Raw genomic sequence first — 13846 nt, forward strand, 5'->3', positions numbered from 1 at the left:
AGGGAATAATTGTTTCTGCGGTGACCGGGCTATCCTCCAGGGCGAACTGGCGGGAGAGGGCATCGGGTTTGACGTTCCGAGATCCGGGGCGGTAGGTGAGGAGAAAGTTGAAGCGGCTGAAGAAGAGGGACCAACGAGCTTGACGGGGATTGAGGCGCCTGGCGGACTGGATGTACTCCAAGTTTTTATGGTCGGTCCAGACGATGAATGGTTGCTCCGCCCCTTCGAGCCAGTGGCGCCACTCCTCCAAGGCCAGCTTTACGGCAAGGAGCTCCCGATCCCCCACGTCATAATTGACCTCGGCCGAGGACAATCGCCGGGAAAAGAAGGCGCAGGGACAGAGGCGGTTGTGGGGGTCGAACCTCTGCGAAAGCACGGCCCCCACTCCCGAGTCGGAGGCGTCGACCTCCACGATGAATTGCCGTGAAGGGTCGGGCTGGTGCAGGATGGGAGCGGAGGTAAATAGTCTCTTAAGCTTCTCGAAGGCTGTCTGCGCCTCAGGAGACCAGGCAAACGGCAAAGCAGGAGAGGTGAGTTTAGTTAAGGGCGAGATAACCCTACTAAAATCCCGGATGAAACGTCTATAAAAATTGGCAAAGCCGATAAATCTCTGGAGCTGTCTCCGGCTGGTAGGAACGGGCCACTCAGTGACAGCCTGGATCTTTTCAGGGTCAGCTCTTACTTGGCCCCGCCCCACAATGAAGCCCAAAAAGCTGACCTCCTCTGCGTGAAACTCGCATTTCTCAGCTTTCACGAACAGTTTATTCTCGAGGAGGCGCTGGAGAACCTGGCGAACGTGCTGATGATGCTCCTGGGGGGACCGCGAGAAAATCAAGATGTCATCCAAGTAAACAAAGACGAATCGGTTAAGGAAATCACGGAGCACATCGTTGATGAGGGCTTGGAATACGGCAGGGGCGTTGGTGAGACCGAAGGGCATAACCAAGTATTCGAAATGTCCCAGGGGTGTCTTGAAGGCCGTCTTCCATTCGTCTCCCTCCCTGATGCGCACCAGGTGGTACGCATTCCGCAAATCCAACTTTGAGAAGATGGTCGCACCGTGGAGGGGCGTAAATGCCGAGTCCAGTAAGGGAAGCGGGTATTTATTCTTTACAGTTATATTGTTCAGACCCCGGTAATCAATGCAAGGCCGCAGGGATTTGTCCTTCTTAGCCACAAAGAAGAACCCCGCTCCCACGGGTGAAGTGGACGGGCGGATGATTCCGGCAGCCAGGGACCCACGGATATAGTCCTCCATTGACTCGCGTTCAGGTTTGGACAGGTTATATAGCCTGCTAGATGGTAGTGGGGCACCCGGCAGGAGGTCAATGGCGCAGTCATATGGACGGTGGGGCGGTAAAGAGAGGGCCTTGCTCTTGCTAAAAACCTCCCCCAGGTCGTGATATTCAGCAGGCACCGAGGACAGATTGGGGGTGTCTGGGGACGGATCAGCGACAGGAACGGACCTCCCGGCCGGAGGGAGGGCGGACCGAAGGCACTTGGCGTGGCAATCGGGACTCCAGCCCGAAACTCCGCCCCTGGCCCAATCGAAAACAGGGTTGTGGGCGCGTAGCCAGGGGTAACCAAGGACCAGAGGAGAAGCGGAGGAGGACAGGACATGAAACTGACGGTTCTCTTGGTGGTTGCCGGACAGAATCACGGTGACAGGTTCTGTGATGTGAGTGATGTGCCCCAGAAAACGTCCATTGAGCCCCTGGGCATTTAAGGGGCGTTCGAGGGGCTCCAGGTAGACCCCGAGCTGCTCCGCGACTTGGGCATCAATAAAGTCCCTCTCAGCCCCGGAGTCGATAAGGGCGGAAACGCATAAGGTCTCTGTGCGAACGCACAGGGTGGCGCTGAGCCGCAGTCTATTAGAAGAGTCCAGGATGTGTTGCTCGCCCACCAGTACTCCCAGTGCTACTGGTGGGCCCCCCCTTTTGGCCGAACTGGGCAAGTGACCACATAATGTCCGCGCTCACCGCAGTAGAGGCAAGCCCCGGCCAGACGACGCCTCCGTTGACGCTCCTCGGCCGACACAAGGGTCCTGTCGAGTTGCATGGGCTCATCCGGCGGGGGCGGGGCAGCGCGTGGCTCCGGCGGGACCGGTGACCGGCGTCTCTCTCGGCGACGAGCCCGTAGGCGGTTGTCTATACGGTGAGTGAGGGAGATGAGGGTCCGCAGGTCGGGGGGTTCGTCCCGGGAAACCAATTCATCTTTCAAAGTCTCGTTCAGGCCCCGCACAAACACAGCCCGCAGCGCGCTGTCCGTCCAGTCCAGCTCCGCCGCATGTGTCCAGAATTCAATGGAATAATCCGCTACCGTCCTGGAGCCCTGGCTGAGAGTCAATAACCGGGAGGCAGCATTGTCCTGGTAGTGCGGGTGGTCAAACACCAGCTTAAACGTGGACACAAATTCATTAAAATCCAGGCTATCCACAGACGTCTTCATTAGGCGCGCCTCTGCCCACTGGAGAGCTCTGCCCCGGAGTAATCCACATATATATCGGATCTTGGTGGCCCCCGAGCTGAAACGAGAAGGGCATTGCTGGAACATGAACTCGCACTGGAACAGGAATCCGCGACAGAGGTGAGGTTGTCCAGCATACGGCTCCGGATCCGTGCCTCTCGGCTCCGGGAGGCGTGGCGGCGCTCCGGCTGCAGCAGGCGGGGTGACGAGGAGCGCGGCCACCTGGTGGTTAAGCTGTGCCACCTGCTGGGACAATGTCTGATTTAGCTCCAATAGAGTCCGAATGGATTGTTCATGCTGACCCAGCACCGCCTCGGGGTGAGAGTGCGTGAGGCGGCGCGTCTGGTCCGGATCTGAGCCTGCTTGGTCCATAGTGGCCAGACCGTTCTGTCGTAACGGTGCGGATAGGACCAAAGGATGCAGACCAGAGCAGTTTTAACAGTGTTTATTTACAGCGGTGAAAATGCAGTCTTTAAACAGGTCACAAGAGCAGGTACAGGAACCGGGGAGCGGGAGACGGGTCAGGCGGGTGCGGTGCAGGTAGAGGCGGGCAGGACAGGACCAGGACGGGGATAGAAGCAGGTGCGGTACCAGGGCAGGCGGATCAGACGAAGACCAGAGCGGGGAGCGGGTGACAAACCAGAGACCAGGACCGGACAGGAGACGAGACGAGCAGGAGACGAGACGAGCAGGAGACGAGACGAGCAGGAGACGAGACGAGCAGGAGACAAGACGAGCTGGAAGCGATACCGGGACTGGAACGTGGCGGCAGGAGCTGGGCGAGTAGAGGCAGGAATCTGGAGGGTGCATAAATCCAAATGAGCATTTGCCGGAAAGTACCATATAACAAAGCTTAGCAAGAAACATTCACGTTTTACACGCGGACGGTCTGGCACCGAGTGTAGACTGCCAAGCCTTCTTGTACTCAGCAGCAGGTGGTGGTGATTAGGCTGATGCACCCCAGGTGTGCACGGGAGGAGTCAGGCACTCCACCCAGCTCCAGACACACAGGTAGGGGAGGGGGAGAGAGCACGGGAGGACAGGGAAACTGACATCATGACAAAATATTAATGTGAAGTGAATGCATTGAGACATTGTGGAGCAGGTGCAGTCACAGAGGTCTAAATATTTCATGACTTTATTCTGAACTTTTGCTTTTGCTCATTAGAGTGAAGTTGATGGGCTTTACACCAGGCTATGACTGAGTAACGTTTGATTTAAAGAAAAAAAAAAATCCCAGTACCTTAATAATACCTGCTTTTTGATAATACTGATTCTTGAACAGTTTTCTGTACCTGGATTTTATTGGCCAATATTATGAAGAAAATACTGGCTAGCCGTATTATTTTCCTTGTTTAGATTTAGGTGTAAGGATGGAGTTGTCTACTAAATAGAAGATGGATGTTGTCAAAGGCCCCCATTCCTGTTCAAAGATGGATTGTCTTTCCTAACAAAAACGTCTTCTTTAACTCCCCTCTCAAACCATTTCTTTTCTTTGACAAAGATCTGTACCTCACTATCTTTAAAGTAGTGGTTAGTGTCTTTGAGATGGAGATGTACAGCTGATTGGAGTCCTGAGCTGCTCTTTCGACGGTGTTGGTACATTCTCTTATGGTGTGGCTGATTAGTTACTTAAGTATAACGCTCACTACACTCTTCACTACACTGAATGGAGTAGATCACATTGCTTTGCTTGTGGCTCAGGGTTTTCTCCTCAACCAATAATGCATTAGTTTACTGAGTGCATATCTTAGTTTAGTTTTTATCAATGCCAGGACTAATTGGGTTGAAATTAATTAGTCTTAGAGGTTAAGATGCTAACTGGAGATACAGAAGCCACATCGTTAATTATGAATTGTTTGCATAATCCAATTTGATCCGTTGCCTCAAACATTTCACCAACAAGGAGCAAGCTTGATAGCAATTTTGACCTCAATAATAATAGTAAAACAATATAAAGTTTTTTTAAATAAAGACTTTTGTGATTTAATGTGGAAAATTACATGTAGTAGAGCTGAACGATTTGGAGAACAAGATTTGCGATTTATGTTTTAATAATCGGATTCTATTCAAATTTCATAGTTTTCATTTTAAGGGTCCAGAAGAAATGTCAAAAAGACTGAAATCTGAAGAAACCAATTAAAGAATTTCAGATCTAAACTACAGGGTTAACAGTTTTTATGAAGACCCCGTGGAGACACAGGGAGGGCATCTGGCACACAGGGAGGGCATCTGGCACACAGGGACATTTCAGAACATGCTTGTACAAATGTAAACTACAGGGTTAGGCATTTTTAGGCAGAATAAAACAGGAGATTTTGTTTGTGAAGAAAATTATGTTTCTTCAAAAATTGTAGTTTTTGTGATACGTTAATTACGCCCATTCATATAATGATTGTTTCGATTGCTAAGCTCTAGACTCAGTGTGAGAGTATTTTTGCTCAAGCTTTCTCATTTGTGCAAACGGATATTTTTAGATATGTATCAGCTAAATCATTTGCATCAAATGTATTCATTTGACGAGTCACATCCATTCACTTTCTCCCTCTCCCCTCATTTCAGCTCTTTCTTCTTTTATTGATTTTTCTTCAAGCCAGACCATCGACTGTGTATATAAATGGACATAGCTAATCTGGTAGCCATGGCGTTCCAAGTAGGAGGTGAGATGGGTGTGCTTCCGGCTTCAAAACATATAAATCAGATCTATAATAGCGAATAGAAAAAACAATTCTATCAATTTATATTATTTTTTAATTGATGTTGTGCACCCCTACATTTTCTGGTTGTGCTGATATTAGATTTCAGACAGTAATCCTGGGGGGAAAAAAATATTAGCGTGGAGCCCTGGATTTTAATCTTGCCACTCTACCATGGGTCTAATACTATGGATAATACTGCTCATGAAAGGTCTGACTTTGGTCTATTTTATTAGGCACGAGCGCCAGAAGCTGGCGAAGGGCCTATTAATATCGCAAAGCCATGTGAATAGTAGCTGTTAAGTGAACTGATGGGAACTGAAGTGCTTATAGTGACCTGGGGCCATCGTCATGACATAGGACTGTGCCGTAGGACTTCTGAAAATGTTGAGTTTATTAGATCTTGCCTGTTCACTGGCCTCTCCAAACAAACCTTAAGACCACTGCAGTAGATCCAGAACACTGCTGCTTGGGTCCTGACTAGAACCAGGAAGTACAAGCACATAAGTCCTGTGCTCAGGTCTTTGCTCTGGTTCCTGTGGCTCAGAGAATAGACTTTAAAGCAGCTCTGTTTGTGAACAAGTCTCTCCATGGACCAGCACCAAAGTATATCTATCACTTGTTAGTGCCATGGTTTAGTCCTGGTTTAGTTCTGGTTTAGTCCATGATTAGTCCCGCCTTTCTGCTGGTGCCAAGAGGCAGGACTAAACATGAGGAATCAGCATTTCAATTTATGCAGCTAAAACCTGGAACAGTCTTCCTGAAGATGACACACACACACACACACACACACAAAATACATTATTTATGTTTTACTATTGATACCTGCTCAAATTAGTATTTGCCTGAAATCCTATTTTCAGTTTGGGATATTACAGCCCTGTTTTCTAGTAAGTCTCCACACAAGTCGTATCAAACACATATGTGAAGAATGTTACAAATGTGACACTGGCTCCACTAGTGTTCCCCTTCACACCTGCTCCCTGCTCAGTGAGGCGTCTGCAGCACCTCTGCAGCAGAAGACTTGAGAACAGTCCCCAGCAGCCGTCTTCCTTTCTGTCCTCACTTTTTTTTTTTTAAATCCTTAAACACTTGACTTGCCCTGAGCCTAAAGTGTGGAGCTTTTAGTATATATGGCTTTGTTTTACTTTGAATTTTCTGTTTAAAATTCTGTCTTTTGCCCACAGGTGCGAATCGAGACTGCGACTACTCTGAAGCTCAATATCCTTAAGAAATCCCGACTATTGTGAAGCTAAAGTAAGATTTTCAAATACTGTTACTGTCTCATGTTTGATTTGGTCCTTAATGTCGGAACCTGTCGATGACTTTGAGTTTCGAACGGAACAGTTCCTCCCAGTAAGTATTTATCATATCTTCATCAGGCTCCGTGTCCCATAGTTACACCTTTATTTTCATAATGTACATGGTTATACAAATATGATTTTTCAGCACCTTAGTAATTCTTGTTGGACTACAGACGTGCTGCCAATCGATTGGTCGTGGCAAAAGTTCTCAGAACTATTATGTATCTCTGTGTATCTACTCTACTGCACTCACATCTAAAACTACTATTTATGCAGAAAAAGGTTCTAAAAAACGGGGTTAGGGGGTAGGGTTAGACTTTAGGGTTGGGGTTAGGGTTAGCGTTTAGGTTTGGAGGTTAGGATTAGAGTTTAGGATTAGGGATTAGAGGTTGGAGGTTAGGGTTGGAGGTTAAAATTAGAGTTTAGGGTTGGAGGTTAGGATTAGAGTTTAGGATTAGGGATTAGAGGTCGGAGGTTAGGGATTAGGGTTAGAGTTTAGGGTTGGAAGTTAGGATTAGAGTTTAGGATTAGGGATTAGAGGTTGGAGGTTAGGGATTAGGGTTAGAGTTTAGGGTTGGAGGTTAAAATTAGAGTTTAGGGTTGGAGGTTAGGATTAGGGATTAGAGGGTGGGGTTAGGGATTAGGGTTAGAGTTTAGGGTTGGAGGTTAGGATTAGAGTTTAGGATTAGGGATAAAAGGTTAGGGATTAGGGTTAGAGTTTAGGGTTGGAGGTTAATATTAGAGTTTAGAATTAGGGATTAGAGGTTAGAGGTTGGGAATTAGGGTTAAAATTTAGGGTTAGAGTTAGGATTAAGGATTAGGGGTTATGGTTAGAGGTTAGGCTAGCAGAAGATTTGGTAATTTTTGATATTTGTACGTAAAACTATGATTAATAATAATAAAACTCATGATTCACAAGTTTAATCTGCCTCTTTACATACAAATGCCAAAAAAAACCCAAACAAATCTTCAGCTCACTCACTCATTTATAGATCCATAATTTGAATAAAATAATTTTGATCGACCTAGAAGCCAACAACCAATTAATTAACTAAATGATTACACGACCACAGCTCTAATTTACAAGATATTAAGATAATGTGAAGTTGAAATAGTTGTTTTGAAGATGTGCAAACTTAGAATACTGTGTTCTCTAGAATAACAAACGCTGTTGGGAGCTGATGAAGAAACAAGAACATTTGTTGTGTATTAATTTCATTCTCTTTCTGTGTGGAATCTGAACCTGAACCAAGACATTTAGCTGTAGTTCACACAGTTCTGAGGGAGTTACAAAAAAATTAAGCACTGCAGAGACTAAAAACAGCATTTATTTCCTTTAAACAACTATAAAATAAAACAAAACTGATCCAGATGAGATATGTAGCAGTTTTTTATCTCTCAAGTAACGCCAGAACAAATTTGTATTAAAAGAAAGCCGATATCTGATCCAGTATCAGCGCCGACATCAGATACCAATATCAGATCGATATTCAAAAAGCTTTAATTTATAATGTTGTTGACTGATATAAAGTGTATAAAGTAGGCCTGCCATGATAATTACTATTGACTTCCGTCCACATTTTCCGTAAGAACTATTTAAATGCATGATCAGAATAACCAGATGAACCTCATTGGTCGATTATGCTCAGGTCATATTTTGTGTTTTCTTTTCCTTGTAGTACCTGGAGTCCATTTTCGGGCTGCTCTTTCAGCTTCTGCAGCAGGTGACAGAGTGCGACACCAAAATGCAAGTCCTCCACGTCATCTCCTGTGTCATCGAAAGAGTCAATATACAGGTACCTTTTTTTTAGTCTCTCCGAGCGAAACCAGGTCACAGAAATCTTCCATCTCGAACAAGTGGAAAAAGGCGAACGCTTCAAACATAATTGCATCGAGGTTGAGTCAAGCGGCGCGGTATTCTCCAGATGAAGTAACAGTTTTATAAACGACCGGTTTTATGGATTCGCCATATTCTGACTTCAGATGATCTGCCCTGTAATGGCTGCTCCCCTCTGCCGTTAGTGCTACTTTTTAGTTTCTTTTCCACTGCACTTCTCACGAATCAAATCCACTTAAAACAAACTTGCTTCTGACTTATTATCTTCAGTTATACAGGGGAACACACTGAGGCTCTTTTCCATGCCCTGTTCAAACAATACAGACAAAAAACAAACCAAAAAATTAATATATAAGTCCATATAAAACATTAAAAACATGTGCAGGTTTGGGCTGGGCGAGTTTGCCTGAAAATAAATTTGATGATTTAAAAACTAATCCTCCTCCCCCCACTGTCCTAAAGCAATTTTCTACAAACTACTGAAAATTGTCAAAACGATAAGTTGTTAGAATTGTTTAAACTTAAGTTATAGTGATGTAAATAGTGAGCTCCTTTTAACTAAAAGCACCTAAAGAATGTGATGTCACTTCAGCATTGTATTGGTGATCAGGGGAAATCTATCTCTATTTTTTGAATGAGATAAACTAACCATAACAGTGTCGTTACATTAAACTTGTAGCTGATGTGGGGAAAAAGACGTGATTTACACTTACACTTTCACTTTTCACTTTCAAACTCCGCTCTGGCCCTGTGCTAAACTTCTGCTTTTCTCTGAGAGTTACAAACACAAGGAGCACATCACTTCTTATGGTGCGCTTACAGTGGCCCAATCGAACCGGGCCCAAGCTCGGATAGTCCCTAAGACGAAGTGCGTTTGTCCAAGTCTGAAGGGAGTCAGTTTCAGTGTTGCTAGCTCCTTCCTTCATATAGATATAAGGCAGTGTCCACCAGTAATCTGACAACAACTGAAGACGCAACTTGTATGAGCAGCTAAACATCTTCACTTAAACATTTTTTTTGTCCAGTTGACAGATTTGAATGTTTCTTTTTACTAAGCATTATAGCATAAGTTAAAGCTCATAAGTTAAAGCTCCATTTTGTGTAATATAGGGCCTTTAAGTTAACATCTAAAGCAGTGGTTCTTAACCTTGTTGGAGGTACTGAACCCCACCGGTTCCATATGCACATTCACCGAACCCTTCTTTATTGAAAGATAAAATATAATTTTTTTCAAATTCAAGCCATATGTGTGTTTTACTGGTGCACAAAAGAAATCGTGCATTAACATCACTGTGTTCAAAGAACTCACAACAAATTACATACATACCTTTTCACAAAGACATGACCTTTTTTAACACTACCACACTGAAATGATTTTAATTTTCTATTGTATTATGTATTCCAATAATGAACTTATTGTATTTATGCTATTTATTATTTTAAACATTTTAATACACACCTATCACCTAATTTCCATCAGGCTAGAATAATAATGAATATTTACTGCAAATCAGTGTGACTTCTGCTCTTGCCTTTGAGAGACCAGTTCAGAAATGCATGGCTTCCCCTTGGCCACTCTCATGTCATTTTCACAGCAAGGTCTGTTCCTTTTCTTCGTTTTTACGTCGTTTTATGTTTTTATGCCGTTCAAAGTGACAGTATTCAATGACCAATACACAGAGAGAAATGCTGCAAAACAGTGCGTAAAGTTCCGCAATTACGCGCGCGCAATTTTACGCGCGGATCTTTGCCCGAGGGCGGGCCGTCGGAACGTTAAGGGGTTAAACAGCACTTAGAATCATCAGCGAGTCTTCACTCCACATCGGCTAAAACTCTGGGAGCGGGACATGAGGACGTCTGTCAATGACGTTGATAAGCTGCGCAATACGTCTGTGAATCACATAATTGTCTGGAGCAGCTCGTCCCTGGTCACACTCACTGACTCACATTGAAAAATAGCGCAGAATGAATTGTTGTGTGCTTATTTTATTTTCAACTCCGGTTCGATTTTTTTGTGCGCAGCACAAATTTTCTGTGCGCGGAGACCGTGTCAGCAGTGCGCAATTGCGCACGCGCTCAGCTTGGAGTGAGCAGTGTTCGATAGGCACAGCAAAGGGTGCATTTGTCGAATTAGGACACGGCCAGCGTCTGGAGACGCTCGCAGTCCGCGAATCATATGAGTCGGGTGCGTGTCTTGACCTCCGCCGAACCCCTGGGACTGACTCACCGAACCCCTAGGGTTCGATGGAACCCAGGTTAAGAACCACTGATCTAAAGTCACATTTATAACTGTGTCAAAATGCTGCTCGGGAACAAGCCCAAAAACACCAGCGACTCTCAAAACTGGCAAGCGACTTCCCCCCCCAAAAAAAGACACCCTGACGCCCTGATTTTGATCTGTCACCCAAATGGTTCTCATTCCCATGCGCTGTCACTTTCCATCGCTCCTCGTCACTGCCCTCAGTTAAACCCACTCTGTCTGTGAAAAGTGCCATTATATATTCTTACTGGGCTCAAGGGGGACTCCAGCCCACTAGGAGAGGGGGCAGATGACAGATTGGATAGGATTTTTTTTTCACCCCGTCACTCACTAACCCGTCAGGTTAGTGGAGCAGTGTCATCCTTGCACTTGTCTATTTTTCTTTTTACATTTCTTTCAGCGTTTTGGCAAGTTCTTGTGTAGGTGTAATTGAGTAAATAATCCCAAAGTGGGCTCTATGTCCCAGGCTTAGCTTAGGGCTTGAGCAAACAAGTACAGTGATGACAAGAACTTTTGCAAGGGCTGTGTATTAAGGGATCATATCATGCTGCTTTCTGAGCTGTTATAATGTTTCCTCATCACAAACAGACCTGGAGTTGTATTTTGTTTCATTCACATGTTTAACACACAAGCCCTGCATATTTAGGCTGAGTTCTTCTCTCAAACAAAAACACTCTGTTCTACCTTGTGATGTCATGTGGTAATACAGGAAGTGCTCCACTGTGTTTTTAAACTCCACACACCTTCACTAGAATCATTTGGATGATTTCAACCCTGGAATTGCCGATCTCTGTTGAACCAAAAGGAGCTGTTAACTTGTAAACAACGGCTTCATGATATCACAAGGTGGAGCAGAGCATTTTGAGCTGTGGAGACAACAGAAATATATCATATCATATAGCATAAATGAATAGGATGAAGGTCCAATTCTGGGCTCCTAAGACCCTGGGGCCCGGGACAGCAGACCCCTTTGTCCCCCCTCAACTCCCCTGCCAGTGTGTTTGTAAAATTTGGAAATGGGTCACTGGGCGGTGCACTGTGGGTGCCCCCTGCGTTATATTAGCTGATTCTGTAACTACCTGACAATAGGTTGAAAAATGGGTCAAATATAGAGGTGCAATTTCCTGTCTGGGACTTAAATGTGCAATTTATAACTTTTCTGGTAAAAGTTCTGCTATCTGCTTGTCTCCATGGAGATGCTTGCCTGGGATCCACAATATACTCCACAATACTTTACAAAGATGTGAGTCTGGTCACCGGTGAATCTCGTTGTTTTAAAGTGAGCGTGATTGACAGGTGGATCAACCAATTAGGCTAATCCATGGTCTGTCCATTGTGAAAAAAATAAAGAACAAAAATATCACATGGGGCTGAAAAATATGGCAGATTTCAGCAGAATCAGTGAGCATGAGGTGACAGAAATTCGTTTATTTGTAAATCATATGTGACCGATGACCAGATGAATAAACAAATCTGATTGGACGATCACGTTTGACAAGGCCTAACACGCCACACAGGACATGGCAACCAGACTAATATCAATCTGTAGAAAAAGTACAGAGAGATCAGTCTGGATTTGCCAGGGTATGTAGATGTTATAATTTTGCCTGAAATCCTCCACAGTATGGCATTAAAATGATCAATCTCCATGGAGGGAATCTTATGATGTCATTAGTACAAGTTGCAGATCAGAGCTGTGGAGAAATTAGGCCATTTACAGTAAAAATACATGTTTTTGAGGTATTTGTTTAGCAATAAAAACACATATTATTCCAGGCAGGGCAAATATATCCATAGAGACAAACAGGTCGTAGAGAAGTTACACAGTGCCCCTTTAAAGTCAAAGCACTTGGATCAAAGTGTTGCTACATATTTGTTGTTTATCAATCGTATTTTTATTTATTTCTTTTTTAGATCCGACCGTACGTGGGCTGTCTAGTGCAATACTTACCTCTGCTATGGAAACAGTCTGAAGAACATAACATGCTGCGATGTGCCATCCTCACCACTCTCATTCACCTGGTTAAGGTACGGAGCCAATGATTCAAACTCTGAACTGTGAGGCATTTTCTCTCAGCGGTGTTTGCAGAGGACAGAGCAGACATCATAATTATAACTCTGAGTTATTATTGCGTCTTATTGCATTTGAGAGCTGTGCTGTCAGAGAGTTCATGTTTGATCAAACTATTTACCCAGTTTAAACTTTGCATTTTTCTGCCTCTAAAGATGTTTTTTCAGTATTCCTGTCTTATACGCTACCAGTCAAAAGTTTGTAAGCATTTTCTTGTTCAGTGTTTATTTGTTTACTGCTTTATACATTAGATACATACTGAAGAAAGATGCATGGAAATGTGTAGGAAAAAAGAGTTACTTAACTCTTAATATTTTAATAACTCTGAAATAGTTTAAAGCAAAGAGTGACTATATTTTAGAGCACTTTTAGAAGTCGGTGTATACCATATACTGTTTATATAAATGGACCTAGCTAACCTGCTAACCGCCATATTCCAAAAAGGAAGTGACCGTGGGCACTTCCTGCTCCATCGAGTCTGGCCCCAATTTACTTTACATTGAAAAACTGTGGCCCCTCTCTCTGTAACTGCTAATGTCAGGCTCGTTATTTCGGTTTTATTGACCCGTTCTACATGACAGTTGTATTTTTATTTCGCGATTATTTCCGTAAATCAAGCTATGAACATTAACAATAGACAAATCAGGCGCCTTATTTCCCTGAGGTCACTCCTGCTAGCATTAGCGACAGGTTTGATTGACAGCGCCCGCTCTCTGATAAATCATTGGTGCAGGCAGCAAAGGTTACCTTCAACATCCTCGCTTTGGATTGGTTTCAAATTGACCCCTATAGCTGCTCTAGCCTTGATGAGCTTCATTTGACTGGAGCCGAACATTATGGATGACGTCACACTCACTTCGTTCACTTCTTTATACAGTCTATGGTGTAAAAATGGCCATCAGAGTTTGCATTTATCATGTGAGCGTGTCAAGGACAGTGGGGTATTTTTAGCTTGTTATCTCCTCACTTTGTTTTATAACTGGTTCATACACTACTGTAACCTCCTCAGAGTTCTCAAGGTTTTGTCCTGATCTTACGTGCCATATGCAAATGTTGACTTCTTCTTTAGAGTTTGAAATAAGTCTTAAAATGAACCATCGAGCAAGTTAGAATATGAGATTATGAAAAATGACCCTGTTGATAAATATTGGCAGAAACCATATCCAAGTTAATTCAGGTATTTAAATTAGGCTCCCAAAATGTGCTGCTCTG

The 13846-nt window shown here is 44.2% G+C and overlaps 1 protein-coding gene across 1 annotated transcript in view; it reads left to right on the forward strand.

Annotated features, from left to right (window-relative positions):
* ipo11 (importin 11) overlaps window positions 1–13846 on the forward strand; it is a 239648-nt gene that overhangs the window by 102230 nt on the left and 123572 nt on the right. Inside the window, exons 17-20 of the mRNA XM_033973089.2 lie at window positions 6350–6383; window positions 6478–6518; window positions 8146–8262; window positions 12478–12591. Of these exons, the coding sequence (XP_033828980.1) occupies window positions 6350–6383; window positions 6478–6518; window positions 8146–8262; window positions 12478–12591 (306 nt within the window). The remainder of the gene's footprint in view (window positions 1–6349; window positions 6384–6477; window positions 6519–8145; window positions 8263–12477; window positions 12592–13846) is intronic.

The sequence above is a fragment of the Periophthalmus magnuspinnatus genome, chromosome 9, assembly GCF_009829125.3.
Source record: "Periophthalmus magnuspinnatus isolate fPerMag1 chromosome 9, fPerMag1.2.pri, whole genome shotgun sequence".
NCBI classification, from domain to species: domain Eukaryota; kingdom Metazoa; phylum Chordata; class Actinopteri; order Gobiiformes; family Gobiidae; genus Periophthalmus; species Periophthalmus magnuspinnatus.